At 42.8% G+C, this 21,958-nt stretch overlaps 1 protein-coding gene across 5 annotated transcripts in view; it reads right to left on the bottom strand.

The window, feature by feature from the left end:
- The window catches only part of LOC121578114 (voltage-dependent L-type calcium channel subunit alpha-1D-like), a 110,096-nt gene that overhangs the window by 74,869 nt on the left and 13,269 nt on the right, over positions 1–21,958 (bottom strand). For all 5 annotated transcript variants that reach the window (XM_045223766.1, XM_045223765.1, XM_045223767.1 and 2 more), the window contains exons 4-7: positions 6,082–6,221; positions 3,148–3,353; positions 448–600; positions 117–313 (exon numbers count right to left, since the gene is read on the bottom strand). In XM_045223766.1, coding sequence (XP_045079701.1) covers positions 117–313; positions 448–600; positions 3,148–3,353; positions 6,082–6,221 — 696 coding nt within the window. The remainder of the gene's footprint in view (positions 1–116; positions 314–447; positions 601–3,147; positions 3,354–6,081; positions 6,222–21,958) is intronic.

Here is a 21,958-nt window from a genome sequence, read left to right as displayed (position 1 = left end):
GATACTCTCAGAGGGAATGAGCAGGTCAAAGTTAACACAGAGACCACACAGGGAGCGCAGAGGGCACAGACTGAAATAGAAGTGAATGATATGATCTCTATGACAGAGGGCCTCACCCAGTAGAGCACGTCTGTCCAGCCCTCCATGGTGATACACTGGAACACGGTCAGCATGGCGAACAGGAAGTTGTCAAAGTTGGTGATGCCGTTGTTGGGGCCGTGCCAGCCCTCCCTGCACTCGGTGCCGTTGATGGGACATTGGCGCCCATGCCCTGAGATCGCACACGGAGCCGGATCATCCTCTGCTATCATGCCTACAGAGAGGGGGGGCGGGGGGAGAGAGAGAGAGACCGAGAGGGAGACTGAAATACAAATGCAATAGTCATGTACACACACAGATGGTAAGATGCACACACACACACACACACACAAACGCGCACGCTCTTACCTGTGCTGGGGAAGAAGCAGGTAGCGTGCATTTTGCCAATGAAGAGCTCCAGGCCGATGATGGCGTAGATGATGATGACAAACAGGACCAGCAGGGCGATGTGGAGGAGAGGGACCATGGCTTTAATAATGGAGTTCAACACAACCTGTAAACCTACAGAGAGTCAAACATACAGGTTAGATAGGGAAGACATAGCTAGGTGTGTGTGTGTGTGTGTGTGTCTGAGAGAGAGTGTGTGAGTGTGTATGTATGATGTATATTACAGTAATGTTGTATGTGGTTGAATTGGTATTGGTCAGTGGAGGCTGGTGGGGAGGAGAAATGGGGAGGACAAGCTCATTGGATCACCAATCCACTCCTGTTATGAGGGTTTGTATGAAGTATGTGTGTGGGTATGTGGTTGTTTTTGTAAGACTGTAAGTCTGTGTGTGAATGCACTTGTGTGCCTGTGTGTACAGCAAGGTTATTATAGTAAACGGTTATTATAGTAAAACTGAAACTAAAATCAAAACTAAAATTGGAAATAAACTGAAATAAAATTATTAAGAAAAACATTTGAAAAACTAAAACTACTGAAACTATTATCTTTGACTGCAAAACAAACTTTAAAAAAAATGGTTTTACTTGAATTGAATGTATTTTTTTTTCTAATGGGCTTTCAAGCTTCTGAATCTGGCAGGTAAATGCTGCCAGTAGATGGCATCCCTGTAGCTCAGTTGGTAGAGCATGGCGCTTGCAACGCCAGGGTTGTGGGTTCGTTTCCCAAAGGGGGCCAGTATGAAAATGTATGCACTCACTAACTGTAAGTCGCTCTGGAAAAGAGCATCTGCTAAATGACTAAAATGTAAAATGTAAAATGTAATGGCGATGTTTCAAATAGGCCTAGCTTGTGCATCGCTATCACTCGCTAACAGGGAAGAAATCAGAGGGCGAGCGCAGAGTGTGAGCCTGAACCATAGGTGTGAACAATGGCGGCAGCATGCCCAACACCAGCAATGGTCGGTCGCAAAAGGCAAAGCCTTGTATGGGATTGTTTTGTGTACATTGCTGGAAAGGACAAAAACTATTGTAGTGTCAGAAGATGACAGCATGTGTGGAACAGAGATAAAATGGAAAAACCCAACCAACTTCAAAGTTAATCTGAACAGCACCCACAAAGAATTTCAGGATAAAGACAAGGTGAGACAGGGGGGAGTGAAGATAAAATGTAGCAGTTTTAAAGCTAATTTCCTACGATAAAAAAAAATCCACGTCTTATGTCTTTTCATATTATGAACACAAATAAGATGTGGATTAATTTTTTTTATTGCAAGAAATTAGCTTTGAAACTGCTACATTTTATCTTCGCTCGACGGCATGTGTAGAATTGTTCTCTTTGCCAACAAGAAGTGTGTGAATAGTTTGAACAGTTTGGGGTCGCATAGGTTGCATAGGTTGCAAGGTTGGGGTTTGTTACTATGCTGATAAAGACAATATCTATCCGGACCTTTGCCACCTAGGAAATTTGTGTGACCGGACCTTCTCAAACAGCACTTGAGTACCCCTGCTATAGGCTATATAGCTTCTAGCCTCCCATGCATTAGGCTACTTTCTGTCCCTAAAACTGAAATTAAATAATATAAAAACGAAATATAAATGTTTTTATCAAACTGAAACTGAATAAAAAGTAAATGAAGTCTGAAAACTAACAGAAAATAAACTGAATTTCAAATAAAAACCTCAAAACCAATATAGAAATCACAAAACTATAATAACCTTGATGTACAGTATGTAAACATGTGCATCTGGACAGAATGTCGAAGAGTCTGTTTTCGTGGATGTGAGGGAGACACACACACACACATGCACAAACACACACACACACACACACACACACTCGCAGGAGAACTCATGTCTCTGGGGCATTGATTTGGACAGCCTGTTTTAAGAGAACATTCCAGAGGGGCTGCACACAGACCATATGGTCACATGTTACTGTTAGTGACTTCACCCCACAGACACACACTCTGAGCTGAGAGAGAAACACTTGCTGTCATGCAGAGGAACGGCTGGGCTGGTTTGGGCTGTGGAGGGTCTGTCAGGACAGGAGTAGACTTCTAATAGATATGTAACTTCGGGACATTTTTCTCCAAAACAACATACAGTAAAATAGTGTTGAGTAAACATATTCATTATGCGGATGTGGGAATCGAAGCCATAGGAATCAAACCTATCACTTTCGCGTTCCTAGCGCCATTTTCTTAGCAACTGAACTACATGACCACAGGGGAGGGAAAACATCAAGACAAAATGGTAGAGGAGACAAGATTGAGGAAGACTGAATTGAACCTTGTAGAGGTAATGCCAGCTATATCAGGTCACAGTTTGCCGCAGTGTTATTTATTGGTGTGTGTTATGCAGTGACTTTCAGAGGTTAGCCAGCCTGTTTCATCATGGGGGTCAAAGGTGAGGGGTCAGTCAGCATTCACAACAATACAACAACACCGTGTTCGTGTCAGACCTTTCAAATTTACTTTAGCCTGCCTGGAGTGCCAGATGGACGGGGTTTGTACTCTTTGTAACTATTCTATTCCATTGTGTCAGGCAAGCCCAATCGAGCCCAGATAAAGTATTTGAAATTATCTCAAATAGTATTTGAACCCAGGTCTGGTCGGTGTTGTTGTGGGGTCAAAGGTGAAGGGTCAGATAGCAGTAACTCACTGGGCACTCCTGAGACCAGGCGTAGGGGTCGCAGTACACGGAAGGCCCGGAGGGCTTTGACGTCGAAGCCGCCTGACTTTCCCCCATGGCCTTGCGCGGAGGGGTGGAGCGCTGCCGCTGCCGCTGCTGCAGCCGCACCCGCCTCTGCCTCCTCCTTCGTCTCTACAGAGTCTTTGGTCAAAAGCTCCAGTACAACACTGAACAGTCTGCAGAGAAACACCAGAGGAAACGTGTTACAGGAAACACATCAGAAAGAGAATGTTACAGGTCAAAAGCTCCAGGACAACACTAAACAGTCTGTATAGAATTACAGCAGAAAGAATGAGAACACGTTACAGGATTGGAGCATTGGATTAAGGGCCCGTATTCATAAAGAGTCTCAGAGTAGGATCTAGGATCAGGTCTCCCTGTTTATGCAATCTTATTCATTATGATCTGAAAGGCAAAACTCATCCTAGACCAGCAGTCCTACTCTGAGACGCTTATATAAATACAGGCCCAGACCAATACACTAGAGATGAATACAGTTGGGCTAGTTAAAACGTTTTTTAAAGTGCTGCTAGAAGTGGATGTAACTGCAACGTCTGGGGAATAGTTTAGAAATATTTCATTTTTCAGAGTTGACATAATATTAGGAGGGTGTGCTGTGGGATTATTTAAAGTACTCTTTTTTTTATATATATCTTTTTTTTCTCTTTTATACTCTTCCAGATACTCTTTACGCTTCAGTTCACATTTTATTACATTGTTATTGTTAGATGATTGCAGACCAACTTGCTGTTAAGCACAGTTTGTCACATTAACAATTGACCATTGCTGCAGCACAGGTATTTTGAAAAGTAACTTTTTTATGATACACCTGTACTGTAGTCTGCATGTATAGACAGCAGTAAAATATATACACTATACATACTGTAGGTATCTACTGATATAGCAAATCACCATATGACTTCTCAGTTCTAGTTCTGGAATAAGCTTCACACTGAATATAAAATCTGTTTCTAAGATTGCAGTAACAAATGAAAAAACCTTCAAGAACACAAGCTGAAAAATACAGCACAAATGTATTTAACCCATGTACAAACTACATAGACAACAAAGACACAGCTCATCAATAAACATACACACATACACAACAATACCAGGTGAAAATACAGTGCAATACTGTAGTGTATGGGCTGAGTGAATAGTGAATATCCTATAGTAAAAAAAAGTGTCTGCTTAAATCCAGTCAGTTAGCCTGTCCTCACCTAGCCAATAGGAGAAATCATCCCAGCACATCACGTCAAAGCTGGGAAGCAGTAGGCACTAAATGGGCTGAATGGAGCTGCCAATAGAGGCCTGGAGGGCCATAGAGGGTCATACTTCAGGGCTACAATCACAGACTGCTGCAGCAGCTGTAGCTAACTGATGTTGGACTGAATCAGAGTGGAAAAATGTACTGCGGTGTTTGATTGGTCACTCATCTGTTCACATGAATAGAATACCATCAGAATAGAATAGAATACCAAAATAGAATACCATCCGAATAGAATAGAATACCAAAATAGAATTTAGTAGAATAGAATAGAATACCAAAATAGAATTTAGTAGAATAGAATAGAATACCAAAATAGAATTTAGTCGAATAGAATAGAATACCAAAATAGAATATCATCAGAATATAATAGAATACCAAAATAGAATACCATCAGAATAGAATAGAATACCAAAATAGAGTACCACTTTTATTAAATACTGTATATTTACATTCTTGTAGAGTACTTTTGGCCTTTTTCTAGAATTTAAGATTCTAAATGATAATAATAATGATGTCAGATCCCAATGAAGCAATCTTACCATTTCATCTGACATCACATAGTTTGTGCGGTCCTTTGGCCTGTGTGCAGTACTTCAGCGTGTCCAGTTCAGTTGTGGGGATATTGACTTGTCTATATTTGGTTATTGACAGGAGTTATCTTAGAGTGGCATTTCTATTATGATTTGGCAGCATGTGCATGTGTTCTGTAGTCAGTCAGTCAGTCATCCTAGCAGGATGCATCAGGATGCATCTCTCTGCATCTGACTGTATGACAGATCAACCCTGCATGTCTCTTACAGACATAGATTTGACCTAGCTACCTACTGGACTGTGTTCGTATTGGAGGAGGGAGGGTGGGAGGGAGGCAGAGGAGGAGAGGGAGAGAAAAATGTAGAGGAAGAGAGGAGAGAGAGAGAGAGAGAGAGAGAGAGAGAGAGAGAGAGAGAGAGAGAGAGAGAGAGAGAGAGAGAGAGAGAGAGAGAGAGTGAGAGAGAGAGAGAGAGGGAGATATATAAATAGGGAATGAGAGAGAAGGAGAGAGTATGGAGTGAGAGAGGGGAGAGAGAGAGGAAGAGAGGGTGGGCGAGAGAAGGAGGGAGAGATGAGATAGAATATGGGGTGAGATGGTGAATCACTCCAGTGGTGGTAAAGCTGTGATTTATCCTCCATGTCTTTTCTAGGTCATACTGTATATTGTAGCTGGATGAGTGTCTCTCTTAGGACTGGGCTGCTGACTGTGGATATGTTCCAAATGGCACCCTATTCCCTATATAATAGTGCATTACTTTTGACCAGGGCCCTGGTCAAAAGTAGTGAACTATATAGAGAATAATGTGCTATTTGGGATGCATACTGACTGGAGAGGAAGGAGGCTTAAAGAAGTCCAACTCAACCACTGTCACAAACAAGCACACAGTCAGGCTGAAAGATACTGTACACAGCTAACCATTGAGTTCAAATGAGGAACTGCAGTTCAAATTCGAACCCCAAACTGAAACACAAAAAAGGCCTGGACTCCACAACACAAGCAGGAAAAATGTGTTATGGTAAAAACTTCACGTTCTGCTCATCAGATGAATTCCAGTTGGCATTGAATGAGCGGCTGGAGAGTAAGGAATCTTGGAGATACTTACCCAACAACGACAATGACAAAATCCAGCATGTTCCATCCGTTTCTCACATATGCGTTCTGGTGCGCCACTAAACCATAGGCGATAATCTTCAGGAAGGTTTCTATAGTGAAAATGACGAGGAAGACATGTTCTACCGTTTCCTGCAGGTAGAGAGGAAGAGAAAACATTGGATTGTTATGCCGTTGGGCAATCCTAAAGCTTTATTATAGAGTAATGACCATTCATATCAGCATGTTAACAAACACACAGGCATTTTTACATTTAACAGACACTCTTATCCAGAGCGACTTACAGGAGTAATTAGGGTTAAATGCCTTGCTCAAGGGCACATCAACCAATTTTTCACCTAGTCGTCTCAGGGAGTCGAACCAGCGACCTTTCAGTTACTAGCCCAACCCTTTTAACCACTAGGCTACCGCTAGGCTACAAATGCATGCATGGGCACACGCACACACAGTACACACACAGACACACAGTACACAAGCACACACACACACACAACCCAGAGACATGTGACAGGTGAGAGGGCTGGGCTGGGTCCCCTCCCTCCCTGCAACCATTCATTATACATGAGGTACAGCAGCTCACCTTAGCACTCAGCATGCAGCGTATACAGAATGGACACAGCCACATCGCACACAGTCTGTCTGTCTGTCTGTCTGTCTGTCTGTCTGTCTGTCTGTCTTTCGCTATTCTCAAAGCCATAATCAAATCGTGTGCTAGCTAACGTGGTTTCATCTACTACTATCTAACCTATATAATAACTATTGCTACCTGTTCTAAAGTCAGGGTTCCTGCTAGGTTCTACTAGCCAGAAGCAGTGTTGGGGGATCGAACATTAGACATAGTCATTTAACTCTTCACATACAGGACCCCCGACTTCATTCTCTCTCTCTCTCTCTCTCTCTCTCTCTCTCTCTCTCTCTCTCTCTCGCACGCACGCACGCACGCACGCACGCACGCACGCACGCACACACACACACACACACACAGTCTCCTGTACTTAATCCCCCTGCTCTTTAGACACCATACAGTAAATGCAGGAGTATTGTGTGCTGCGGGCTTGTTTTACCAACAGTTAACTGCCGATTGAGTGCAGCACTTAGCCCAGTGAAAAAGCCACAGGCCCCTCTGTTACCAGTGTAAAAGGTTGAGGGAGGCTCTCGGCTCACTACTGCCATTCAACTGAGTGCTCTGAGAGAGAGAGAGCAACAGAGACAGGGGCAGAGAGAGACAGAGAGAGAAAAATGGGACAAACACCAAATTGAGACTCTGCATGCAGAATTCTGCAAAAATATCCTCTGTGTAGAACGTAAAACACCAAATAATGCATGCAGAGCAGAATTAGGCCGATACCCGCTAATTATCAAAATCCCGAAAAGAGCCATTAAATTCTACAGCCACCTAAAAGGAAGCGATTCCCAAACCTTCCATAACAAAGCCATCACCTACAGAGAGATAAACCTGGAGAAGAGTCCCCTAAGCAAGCTGGTACTGGGACTCTGTTCACAAACACAAACAGACCCCACAGAGCCCCAGGATAGCAACACAAATAGACCCAACCAAATCATGAGAAAACAAAAAGATAATTACTTGACACATTGGAAAGAATTAACAAAAGAACTGAGAAAACTAGAATGCTATTTGGCCCTAAACAGAGAGTATACAGTGGCAGAATACCCTAAATTAAAGAAAGCTTTGACTATGTACAGACTCAGTGAGTATGGCCTTGCTATTGAAAGAGGCTGCCGTAGGCAGACCTGGCTCTCAAGAGAAGACAGGCTATGTGCACACTGCCCACAAAATGAGGTGGAAACTGAGCTGTACTTCCTAACCTCCTGCCAACTGTATGACCATATTAGAGACACATATTTCCCTCAGATTACACAGACCCACAAAGAATTCGAAAACAAATCCAATTTTGATAGACTATTGGGTGAAATACCAGTGTGCAACCCCAGCAGCAAGATTTGCGACCTGTTGCCACAAGAAAAGGGCAACCAGTGAAGAACAAACACCATTGTAAATACAAATCATATTTATGTTTATTTATTTTCTATTTTGTACTTTAACTATTTGCACATCGTTACAACACTGTTCATAGCCATAATGACATTTGAAATGTCTCTATTCCTTTGAAACTTTTGTGAGTGTAATGTTTACTGTTAATTTTTGTATTGTTTATTTCACTTTAGTTTATTATCTATTTCACATGTTTTGGCAATGTAAACATATGTTTCCCATGCCAATAAAGCCCTTTGAGTTGAGTCGAAAACACACAAACACAAAGTTACAGAGTACCTGGCATACAGTCAAATAAATAAATAAATCAAGCTATAACGATCCTGTCCCACAATTCAAGGAAAATAACTATCCTTTATGAGATCTCTTGAACAGGTTTGAACAGGACTTTTTAAAAATGTGCTTTGATTACATCAATTTTTGGCCCGCTTTGTTGTTTTGTGAATTGCAGAGATTCTTCCCTTTAAATCTATTGGTTGAAGGCTGGCCTGCCATTAAAACTCAGATGTCATCACCCCATGGCTCAGGCATCCAGAGCTATGGTAAATGTATGCAAATGTCCACTTTCTTGTTCATGAAAGCATGTGAGTTTAATAGTGAATAATAAACCATTCCCACTCGATTACACAGGCATTTATTTATACATCAGCAAAGTTGGATCTGCACTCTGCCATCCTAGCCTGAGAGAGAGATAGAGAGGGGGAGATAGAGTAGAAGAGAGAGAGATAGAGAGGGGGAGATAGAGTAGAAGAGAGAGATAGAGAGGGGGAGATAGAAGATGGATAAAGAGAGAGAAAGTAAGAGAGGAGAGAGTGTGTGAGAGAGAGAGAGAGAGAGAGAGTGTGTGTGTGAGAGAGAGAGAGAGAGAGAGTGTGTGAAAGAGAGAAAGAGAGCGAGAGTGTGTGTGAGAGAGAGAGAGAGAGAGAGAGTGTGTGAGAGAGAGCGAGAGTGTGTGTGAGAGAGAGAGAGAGCGAGAGTGTGTGTAAGAGAGAGAGAGCGAGAGTGTGTGTGAGAGAGCGAGAGTGTGTGTGTGAGAGAGAGAGAGAGAGAGTGTGTGAAAGAGAGAGAGAGCGAGAGTGTGTGTGAGAGAGAGAGAGAGCGAGAGTGTGTGAGAGAGAGCGAGAGTGTGTGTGAGAGAGAGAGAGAGAGAGAGAGAGTGTGTGAAAGAGAGAGAGAGAGCGAGAGTGTGTGTGAGAGAGAGAGAGAGTGTGTGAGAGAGAGCGAGAGTGTGTGTGAGAGAGAGAGAGAGCGAGAGTGTGTGTGAGAGAGAGAGAGCGAGAGTGTGTGTGAGAGAGAGAGAGTGTGAGAGAGAGAGAGAGAGCGAGAGAGAGCGAGAGAGAGAGAGCGAGAGAGGAAAGCGAGGCCTGTGGGGCAGGCCATAAATATCTCTGACTCATCACAGAGCTTATTTGTGCTGTAAAGAGACATACAGTATGCACTCCAGCATAAATACACACACAGATACTAACAGAAAAGTATTAACACGTCCCACACCCACCAAGACAAACCCCCCCCCCGCCCACACACACGCAGACACACACACAGAGATAGATAAACGGTCCTGTCAATACAGTTAAACACTTCCACACACGTGTACGCCAGTGACACGCAGGCAGGCACACACACACGCACAGACACCCACACACCCCTCATCCAGCCGGTGTTGCCCTGTCTCTAGCCTACCACAGGGGGAATGCTCATGTCTGAAGGCAATAACACAGTCCATGAGACTCAGAGAGAGAGCTCACCATATGATCAAGGAGGATGCTAACCCACTGAACCATACACAGGCAGGACTACATAACATCACTGGCCATTAATTTTTTTATTTTATTTAACCTTTATTTAACCACGTAAGCCAGTTGAGAACAAGTTCTCATTTACAACTGCGACCTGGCCAAGATAAAGAAAAGCAGTGCGATAAAAACAACAACAACACAGAGTTACATATGGAATAAACAAAACGTACAGTCAATAACACAGTAGAAAATAGAAAATCTATATACAGTGTGTGCAAATGTAGTAAGTTATGGAGGTAAGACAATAAATAGGCTATAGTGCAAAATAATTACAATTTAGTATTAACACTGGAGTGATAGATGTACAGAAGATGATGTGCAAATAGAGATACTGGGGTGCAAATGAGCAAAATAAATAACAATGTAAATAACAATATGGGGATGAGGTAGTTGGGTGGGCTAATTACAGATGGGCTGTGTACAGGTACAGTGATCGGTAAGCTGCTCTGACAACTGATGCTTAAAGTTAGTGAGGGAGATAAGTGTCTCCAGCTTCAGAGATTTTTGTAGTTCGTTCCAGTCATTTGCAGCAGAGAACTGGAAGGAATGGCGGCCAAAGGAGGTGTTGGCTTTGGGGATGACCAGTGAGATATACCTGCTGGAGCGCATACTACGGGTGGGTGTTACTATGGTGACCAATGAGCTAAGATAAGGCGGGGATTTGCCTAGAAGTGATTTATAGATGACCTGGAACCAGTGGGTTTGGCGACGAATATGTAGTGAGGGCCAGCCAACGAGAGCATACAGGTCACAATGGTGGGTAGTATATGGGGCTTTGGTGACAAAACGGATGGCACTGTGATAGACTACATCCAATTTGCTGAGTAGAGTGTTGGAAGCTATTTTGTAAATTACATTGCCGAAGTCAAGGATCGGTAGGATAGTCAGTTTTACGAGGGCATGTTTAGCAGCATGAGTGAAGGAGGCTTTGTTGCGAAACAGGAAGCCGTTTCTAGATTTAACTTTGGATTGGAGATGCTTAATGTGAGTCTGGAAGGAGAGTTTACGGTCTAACCAGACACCTAGGTATTTGTAGTTGTCCACATATTCTAAGTCAGACCCGCCAAGAGTAGTGATTCTAGTCGGGCGTGCGGGTGCAAGCAGCGTTCGATTGAAGAGCATGCATTTAGTTTTACTAGCGCTTAAGAGCAGTTGGAGGCTACTGAAGGAGTGTTGTATGGCATTGAAGCTCGTTTGGAGGTTTGTTAACACAGTGTCCAATGAAGGGCCAGATGTATACAAAATGGTGTCGTCTGCGGAGAGGTGGATCTGAGAGTCACCAGCAGCAAGAGCGACATCACTGATATACACAGAGAATAGAGTCGGCCCGAGAATTGAACCCTGTGGCACCCCCATAGAGACTGCCAGAGGTCCAGACAACAGGCCCTCCGATTTGACACATTGAACTCTATGACCCGTAGAGAAGATACAAAATGGTTGAAGTTACCAGGCTATGAACAATGCAGACACTGTTAGCAGAGCTATCCACTAGGCTGCTAAAATGACTCATCTCATCATGCAAAAGTCATGGGTCGTATTAACGAAAAATAGCATTTCTTATTGGACAAGTTCAGGTAGTCCTTACCTGTTTCAGTCAGTTTTTTCTTCCGTTTGGTGCCGTAGGAATAGGCCTATAGACAAAACTAAGCAGTGTTTTGGTTTGGAGCGCGCTGATAGAGAATGCCAGTAGGGGGCTGAGGGAGGGATATAGTCAATATAGACATTGCAATGTTAAGCCTCTATTACATTACATATTTCAGTTGTATCCTTTATTTAATACACAGGTGATCTCGCCATTACATCTCTGTAAATATATTTTATTGCGTAATAATAATCCATGGCTCCAGTGCAGTTGATCACATGATTACCTGAGAGTGGTGAGTAAGTACATGAAGAGCGTGTATCACAGTCGGTGAGTAAGTACACAAAGAGCGTGCATAGAACAGCACATCTGTACTTGTGGCGGAGGGCCAGAGTCACATGATGAGTCACACACGGTGACATCATGTGTGTTGAATATCACTGTATGACCAGGACAACTATCTCTGCAGACAACAAAAAAACAAACAAACAACTATGCTGTATATGTACACTTCTACTGCATTCAAATTACACAGAAACCTTAAAGACACAAGTGTATAGTCGAGAAGGGATAGGACTAGCTCTGGTCCAGGGCGTTACGTGTGGCTTGCTGACACTGTAGGAAGTCTCAGAGTCAGCAAGCTGCATGTAACACCCTGGACCAGAGCTAGGATAGAAAATCGAATATGCATATCCATTGGCTTTGTGGAGGTGCTTGATAAGAGTCAATATATTTACGGTAAACAAATAGCACAAAATAACAAACATCCTACCTCATCTTATTGTGTCGACGTTGTAACCAATGAATGTGATTTCATAGGGCTACAAGATGTATTGCTGCTCTGGTTTTGTAACAATGCCATCATCATGACTCTCTCTCCCTCCCTCTCCCCCCCCCTGTCTGTATGGCTCAGTCATAGGAGTCTAGGCCAGCTAGGGGGTTGAAGGAAGCCAGCACACACACAGTGCTTCCTCACAGCATCATTCTGTGTGTGTTTATATTTGTGTGTTGTATAATTGTGCCATTTTGGACACACTTCCTTGCTAATAAAATAGCTAGGCCAACATATCCAATTAATTGTGGAGCAATTTTATGCTCAGCTTGAGCTCTAACATCAACATCCACCGGAGAAACAGCAACTGCATTTGAACAAGCGTATTTGTGTAGTGTATATTTACCTGTTTGTGTGACCAGAAGTCCCCACAAGAATAGCAAACTAAGAAATATTTGACCAACTGGGGACATTTTCTTAGTCCCCACAAGGAAAAATGCTATTTCTAGGATGTTTAGGGTTAAGGTTAGAATTAGTCTTAGGGTTAGAATTAGGGTTAGGGGTTAAAGGTTAGGTTTAGGGTTAGGGAATAGGAGTTAGGGCTAAGGTTAGGTTTTCGTGTTAAGGTTAGGTTTAAGGTTAGGGTTAGAGTAAGGGTTAGGGTTAGGGTTAGGTTCAGGGATAAAGGTTAGAGAAAATAGGATTTTGAATGGGAATCAATTGTGTGTCCCCACAAGGTTAGCTAAACACGACTGTGTGTGTGTGTGTGTGTGTGTGTGTGTGTGTGTGTGTGTGTGCATGTGTGTAGATTAAATTGTGTGAATATGACCTTCGATCTCTGATCAAACCATAGACCATCTTCCCCCTCCCCCTCTCAGAAAGAGAAGTGTTTCTATATTTGTCTCTGAATGCAATGTTTATTAATGCACTGTTACCCAGCAACAGCATTATATACTTTTCTACCCACACAAACAGTTCTATATACTGTATGTGGGAGCTCAGGGCGCTATACCACCCCTGACCACAGAGGGCAGTGTGTGTATGGCTGCGTGCGCTGCGTGCGCTGCGTACACTGGTGCATGCATGCATTGGGTGTGTGTGCATCAGTGAGGGGGCGGGCGAAGCTATGGAGAGGCTGTGGTGTCATTCTCTGAACGGAAACAGCAGCGCTATAACAACAAGAGGTCATCTTTAACATTGCCATAATGTCTATCTTCAACCAGCAGAAACATTACACTGTGAATGTAGCTACCATTAGTTATATCATGTATAATCAAAGCTCCCCCTTTTATCTGTGATATAATGTTAGCCAATAGCCATATTGTTAGTTGGCACATGATAATTTTTAGAATATGGCAAATATGAGTTTATTATTGCATTCTATCCATTCTGGCTTTCACAGGCTACCTGAGACATGAAACAGATAGGTGGGAGGGCATACAGGCTGTCGCCAATTTATTCATGCGCAATTTGCCTAAATGGGTAATGGAAATACTTCAGGTTTTTGGGGGGGGGGGGGTTTGACGTCCTTACGTCCAGCTGTTTTTATCGACACAAGATAATTCAATGGAAACCCACCGTAGCAGGCAATTGTCGAATTTCTACAAAAAATCACTGGACAAGTTAAAGGGATACTTAGCAATGAAGCCCTTTATCTACTTCCCCAGAGTCAAAGGAACTCGTGGATATCATTTTTATGTCTCTGCATGCATGCAGTTTGAAGGAAGTTGCTAACTACCATTAGCGCAATTGCTAACTAGCATTAGTGCAATGACTGGAAGTCTATGGTAACAGCCAAAATCTCAAAGTATCCCTTTAATGTAAATATAGCTACTGACTGCAGAATAATGACTGAAAAAATGTTTTTATCTAGAGGATGAATCTATTATCCAAATACCAGTGTTAATTTCATCAACAATAACTATGATGAAAAATACTTGTCAAGTTTTTCCTGACTAAATCTATGACAATTATGCCCTGGAAAAACGTATGCAGAATATTTCATGCAATCCTCTCATTGGCAGATTTAAAATCTTTCAGTTGCTGGTCTGATTGAGCTGATTCGCCCGGCTCTCCCACACAGCTCCTAGGTGGTTACTTCAGTCACTTGTCAATCTTTTGAAGTGATGCGAAGCCAGGACACTTCACTCATAACTAACCTAAACTAGAAACAATAATGTTTACTCTCTCTCTCGCTTACTTTCATGTATTCTTTTTTTGGCTTTGATCACATCAGAACCTCAGTTTTCCCATATTATTTCTCACTCACTCTCTCTCTCGCTCTCTCTCTCTCTCTCACACACACACACACACACACACACACACACACAAAGGTGCACCACTAAAACACATTTGCACTCGCATACACAGATGTAGATAAATAAATACAAATTAAAAATTAAAATTAAAGAGCAGTAGTAAAATAAAATAACAGTAGGGAGGCTATATACAGGGGGTACAGGTACAGAGTCAATGTGTGGAGGCACAGGTTAGTCGAGGTAATTGAGGTAATATGTACATGTGGGTAGAGTTAAAGTGATTATGCATAGATAATAAACAGAGAGTAGCAGCAGCGTAAAAGAGGGGTGGGGGGGAATGCAAATAGTCCGGGTAGCCATGATTAGCTGTTCAGGAGTCTTATGGCTTTGGGGTAGAAGCTGTTAAGAAGCCTTTTGGACCTAGACTTCGCTCTCCGGTACCGCTTGCCGTGCGGTAGCAGAGAGAACAGTCTATGACTAGGGTGGCTGGAGTCTTTGACAATTGTTAGGGCCTTCCTCTGACACTGCCTGGTATAGAGGTCCTGGATGGCAGGAAGCTTGGCCCCAGTGATGTACTGGACCGTACGCACTACCCTCTATAGTGCCATGCGGTCGTAGGCCGAGCAGTTGCCATACCAGGCGGTGATGCAACCAGTCAGGATGCTCTCGATGGTGCAGCTGTATAACTTTTTGAGGATCTGAGGACCCATGCCAAATCTTTTCAGTCTCCTGAGGGGGAATAGGCTTTGTCGTGCCCTCTTCACGACTGTCTTGGTGTGTTTGGACCATGATAGTTTGTTGGTGAGGTGGACACCAAGGAACTTGAAGCTCTCAACCTGTTCCACTACAGCCCGTCGATGAGAATGGGGGTGTGCTCAGTCCTCTTTTTTTTCCTGTAGTCCACAATCAGTTCACATGCTGTCTTTCAAAAGGACATAGATCAGATAGCAGCTGCTTCTCTGGATTGTCTAATAACACATTCAGCATATTCTCACTATCAGTCTTATACTCGTCTATAGATATCTGGGGCCGTATCAAACATCTCAGAATTTCAGTGCTGATCGAGGATCAGGTCTTCCCTGGGTCTTCCCTGCCTGTGTAACCTTTTTCATTGTGATCTTAAAAGGCAAATCTGATCCTAAATCAGCACCCTTACGCTGAGATGCTTGATACTGTATATCTGGCCCCTGAGCATGTTGATGGTATTTCAATGAGCTCTGGATGTTAGTGGTTTTCACCATAACTAGAAAACATGATTAGTCATACTAGTTAGATTACCAGATTCATTCATTCATTTGTTCAGTAACTCATCATTTGACTCCTTCAATTAATCATTGCAGGAGCCTAACTTACATGATATATGATACAGATACCTGAATTTCCGATAACATTCTATAGGGATAAATAGGCACAGTGTGTCCTTCTAGACAAGACAGGCTAGATGGGCATGCATTGTCTATCAATGGCCTGCTTTACCACCCACACATAAACACACACACGCATGTGCACGCACATTAGGGATAACGAGAAGGGGGTGTCGTAGCGTGAGCCACAAATGAGCAGTTAGTTAAGTGACTAAACACACACTTCTGCCATCATCTCCACTGGAGTCCAGAGACACTGCTGCCACGCCAGCTACAGTTACAGCCACAGCCAACCTCCACTGTCACAGACACACGGATACACACTTGAAACACACAAGCACACACACACATACGCACAGACACCCAGACACACACACACACACTCCCTCACATACTCCTCTGACACGACACACGCCATGTGAAAACCAAAATACCACGAGAGGCTAACAGATAGTAAACAGTACATGTAATCAAGAGTATGCCCATATAAACAACAAGGCAAAGCTGTGGGATCACAGGATGTGTTTCTGCTCTAGCAGTCTGCCTGATGGATGTTACTGTACTGGACCTTCTGTGGTCCCTCTAATCTGTAGTTCACCTATGGTCATTTCAGTCTCCATTGGATCATCTAGTACAGGGCTGTTCAATTCCGTTCTTGGAGGGCTGAAACACTCCTGGTTTTTGTTTCTACCGGGTAGTTAGTTGCACTCACCTGGTGTCCCTCATTAGAAGAAGGGGATGAAAAACAGAAGTGTTTGGGCCCTCAAGGGCCGACATTGAACAGCCTTGCTCTAGTATATCTGCGGTCATTTCAGACTATTGTCAGTGTCATTTTGTCCCCGGTGGGTGAGGTGAATTAGAGTGAATAGTATTGTCCAACAACAGTGATACAGACACACACACTAACATGATAGCAGCCAGGATGCTCCGTGTGCATGTTGCCCTATGAAGGTTGAAATGTATGAATCATATACAGAGTGAAAAGGTCATTGTTCCAGGGTGCTTTCTGCTCAGCTACCTTCAGCAGGAGGAGCTGCCTTCCGGGAGCGCTGAGTCTTACAGAGAGCAGTCACAAATGACCTTAAAACAGGAAGGATGGGGCAGACAGACCCCATGTCTGCCTGGCTGTTTCCTAGACAGGTGGCGGTGGAGACAGACGTGTGCAGAGAAGAGGCAACACTCTCTATCAGACAGGTGTGTGTGACTGTTCTTCACAAGGTGTGTGTTAGAGCCTTTCAGGGTGATAATTTCAGAGCACTCATTCCAAACTGTTTGACAAGGAAGTTATCAGGAACAAGCAAAGTTTTCAACAATATATTTGACACACATTGTGCATGTAAATTTATACAGTAATTATTACTCAAACATTTCCTCATCTGGGACTTGAACTCACCTCTTGGTTCATGGCATTCTGACCTTCCAGTTATACCACCATGTCTGTGTCAATTATCAGTTAATCAGACTATTCTCACATTATTGATTTGATTTACTTATTTAAGCAATTGTAGTTTTTTTCTGTATAGTTGTCTAATGTTGGTGGGTCAAATTACTCTGTTTTAATGTTATTCCTAAATCACTATGATCAATAAAATCGTTTTTCTTGAGTGTGCGTTTAACAGAGCTGAGATTTACGTAGAAGTGTAGCAATACATGTCAAATCAGTAATTGACACATTTACATTTTAGTCATTTAGCAGACGCTCTTATCCAGAGCGACTTACAGTTAGTGAATACATAAATATTTTTTATTTAATGTTATTTTTTTGTTATATATATATAAAAAATATATATATATACTGGCCCCCCGTGGGAATCGAACCCACAACTCTGGCGTTGCAAACGCCATGCTCTATCAACTGAGCTACGTCCCTGCCGGCCATTCCCTCCCCTACCCTGGGCCAATTGTGCGCCGCCCATGAGTCTCCCGGTCGCGGCCGGCTGCGACAGAGCCTGGATACGAACCAGGATCTCTAGTGGCACAGTTAGCACTGCGATGCAGTGCCTTAGACCACTGCGCCACTCAGGAGTACACAGACATGGTGGCATAGCAGGAAGATTGGAATGCTGTCAACCAAGCGGTTGTGAGTTTAAATCCCAAGTGAGGACATGTTAAAAGCAGTGTGTGTAACTAGTTCCACAGACATTTTTTTAGGTAAGATGCCCAAACTATAATTTACAGACAATTTGAGAAAACACATCATTTTAAGTTGACTGCATTTTTGCTTATGTTTTCTCATGTTGGAGATAAAGTTTGGGCCAACTAAAAATGTTACGTTCAGACAACATTTAACCGAGTAAACAAAAAAAAGCCTGTGGAACCAGTGCCTAAATAATATTAAATTTAATCAACTAGATTTTTTGACTGTGTACTAGAGCACGAGGTCAAGTTGGTCAACCATGGCAGAGCTTTCCAGATGAAGCCCAAAATCCCAAATCGGAGTGTGTGTGCTTTTGGAAATGTGGGCATGCCCTGTGTGTGTGTGTGCGTGTGTGTGTGTGTCTGTATGGGTGTGTGTATGTGTGTGTGTCTGTGTGTGTGTGTGTGTGTGTGTGTGTGTGTGTGTGTGTGTGTGTGTGTGTGTGTGTGTGTGTGTGTGTGTGTGTGTGTGTGTGTGTGTGTGTGTGTGTGAAGTGTACAGTTAACCCTATTATGGACTCCCTTCTGCCTCCTGGTGGTTGTGGAACTCCAGTCCTCCAGCCTTGTCTTACTGCCCAAGGAGGAAATGGATTTCTATTTATAATGAGCTGCTTGCTGCTGCAGTTAACCAAGCTTTACTAACGAGGCTGGCAAGTTGGGAGGCCCACTCTTCCAACCAGGGCAACATGATTCTGCAGCACACTGCACTGGGTCGTGTTCATTACTGCACACCGGAGCAAAACATTTTGCAACGGAAAGTGAAAACAAGCGTTTCTTATTGGACAAATTCAGGTAGGTCCCTCCACATTTCCTTTCATTTGGTTCCTAGTGAATATGACCCTGTTCTAAACACGCATCTCATCCATCCACAGAACGTAGTCTATGGCTGAGTCTGAAATGGCACCCTATTCCCTGTATAGTATAGAATTACAAGTTGTATAATATGTTACGAATTACAATTTGTATGATATGTTACGAATTGCAATTTGTACAATATGTTACACATTTGCAAAAACGTATGGTATGTTACTAATTCCAATTTGTTGTGGCTAACATTAGCTAGGTGGCTAACGTTAGCTAGGCTAGGGGTTAGGGTTATGGGTTAAGGTTAGGGTTAAGGTTAGGATTTAGGTTCAAGGGTTAAGGTTAGGGTAAGGAGTAGGGTTAGCTAACATTCTGATGAAGAACGGTCTAACTGTAGTGAGTAACGTTATACATCCTGGGCTGGATGGAAACAGTCTATCGTCCTCAGAACTGGATAATAATAGCTATATTTGCCTCAAAATAAAAATAAAATGTTATATCTCTCATAAAGCTGTGATTGATATAGACTTTCATTCTTGTTATTTTTTAAAGTGGCAACATTAGGACAACCCTTTCTTTGGCTAGAATATTTGTGAAATATGCTACTATTCACGATAGTTATGATAATTTAAAGGTTCAAGTTTTTATTGTCACGTGCACTAGTACAGTGAAATGCCTTTCTTGCAAGCTCTTTCCCAACAATGCAGTAATCAATATCAGTAGTACTATAAAATAAAGTAAGGTAGAACAAAAACCCAATAAATAAAGTAAGCTATATACAGGGTCAGTTCCAGGGTCAGTGCCAATACCATATTTACAATGTGCAGGGATACTGGAGTGGTAGGATTACATATGTACAGTGCCTTCGGAAGGTATTCAGACCCCTTGACTTTTTCCACATTTTGTTACGTTACAACCTTATTATTCTAAAATGTATTAAATAAAACATTTTCCTCAGCAATCTACACACAAAACACCATAATGACAAATCGTAAACAGTATTTTTTGCAAATGTTGCTAATTTATTACAAATAAAAAACAGAAATACCTTATTTACATAAGGTAGACCCTTTTCTATGAGACTTGAAATTGAGCTCAGGTGCATCCTGTTTCCATTGATCATCCTTGAGTTGTTTCTACAACTTGATTGGAGTCCACCTGTGGTAAATTCAATTGATTGGACATGAAAGGAAAGGCACACTCCTGTCTATATAAGGTCCCACAGTTGACAGTGAATGTCAGAGCAAAAACCAAGCCATGAGGTCGAAGGAATTGTCCGTAGAGCTCAGAGACAGGATTGTGTCGAGGCACAGATCTGGGGAAGGGTACCAAAAAACGTCTGATACATTAAAGGTCCACAAGAACACAGTGGCCTCCATTATTCCTAAATGGAAGAAGTTTGGAACCACCAAGACTCTTCCTAGAGCTGGCCGCCGGCCAAACTGAGCAATCGGTGGAGAATGGCCTTGGTCAGGGAGGTGACCAAGAACCTGATGGTCACTCTGACAGAGCTCTAGAGTTCCTCTGTGGAGATGGGAGAACCTTCCAGAAGGACAACCATCTCTGCAGCACTCCACCAATCAGGCTTTTATGGTAGAGTGGCCAGACGGAAGCCACTCCTCAGTAAAAGGCACATGACAGCCCGCTTGGAGTTTGCCAAAAGGCACCTAAAAGACTCTCAGACCATGAGAAACAAGATTCTCTGGTCTGATGAAACCAAGATTGAACTCTTTGGCCTGAATGCCAAGCATCACATCTGGAGGAAACCTGGCACCATCCATACGGTGAAGCATGCTGGTGGCAGCATCATGCTGTGGGGATGTTTTTCAGCGGCAGGGACTGGGAGACTAGTCAGGATCGAGGCAAATATGAACGGAGCAAAGTACAGAGAGATCCTTGATGAAAACCTGCTCCAGAGCGCTCAGGACCTCAGACGGGGGTGAAGGTTCACCTTCCAATAGGACAACGACCCTAAGCACACAGCCAAGACAACGCAGGAGTGGCTTCGGGACAAGTCTCTGAATGTCCTTGAGTGGCCCAGCCAGAGCCCAGACTTGAACCCGATCGAACATCTGTGGAGAGACCTGAAAATAGCTGCGCAGCAACGCTCCCCATCCAACCTGACAGAGCTTGAGAGGATCTGTAGAGAAGAATGGGAGAAACTCCCCAAATACAGGTGTGCCAAGCTTGTACCCAAGAAGACTCGATGCTGTAATCACTGCCAAAGGTGCTTCAACAAATTACTGAGTAAAGGGTCTGAAGGCACTGTATAGAGGTAACGTGACCAGGGATCAGGATATATGATAAACGGAGTAGCAGCAGTGTATATGATGATTGTATGTAAGTGTGTGTGTGTGTGTGTGTGTGTGTGTTTGTAGAGTCAGTATGAATGTGTGTGTGTCATGTGTGTGTGAGCCAATGAAGTGTGTGTGTGAGTGAGAGTGTGTGTGTGTGTTGGAGTGTCAGTGTGAGTGTGAGTGTGTGTGTGTGAGTGTGTAGAGTCCTGTGAGTGTGCATAGAGTCAGTGCAAAAATCTAAAATTGAATAAAGGAGTCAATAGGCCTAGTAGGAGGATAGGTTATTGGCCATTTGGTTTACAACCTCGCATGGGGGGATTTTCACAGCCCGCATGGATCATTTCGTTCTTAATAAGCTTAAACTTGATTAAACTTGTCATTCGATTTTGATATTGTTGGTTCTCTCTCATTATTAGTCCCCTGGCTACCTTACGTTTTTAGGCCTTGATCACTCTTTTGTTGCTGAGAATTTTCTTGCAATGCAGATCATTTCAAACTTGTAGTGTATTAAAAGTTTAAAAAGGCTTCTAATGTTTGTAATTTCCACTTTAAAAAATGTCAGACTTAATTTGGCCTAAGGAAAATGTATAAACCCCTACAAAAAATGGCTATTAATTATAATCCACATCATAATTCACATTTCCTGTTGCTGCAGGATTCTTTTTCTGCTGTAGCAAACTGGCTCAAATTAAGGTCCTACATCTGTATAGCCCAAAGTCATATTCATAGAATATCGAATGGAGAGAACATTTTTTTTTAAAAGATCAAATGTTTTTTTTAAACAGCTAGACACAAGATAGTTATGGAGTGTCCGTTATATAAAAAAAATGAATAGGTTTAATC

The sequence above is a fragment of the Coregonus clupeaformis genome, chromosome 12 (genome assembly GCF_020615455.1).
Source record: "Coregonus clupeaformis isolate EN_2021a chromosome 12, ASM2061545v1, whole genome shotgun sequence".
In the NCBI taxonomy this organism is placed as follows: Eukaryota; Metazoa; Chordata; class Actinopteri; order Salmoniformes; family Salmonidae; genus Coregonus; species Coregonus clupeaformis.
The sequence above is the reverse complement of the archived record's forward strand: the minus strand, read 5'-3'. Positions and strand labels throughout refer to the sequence as shown.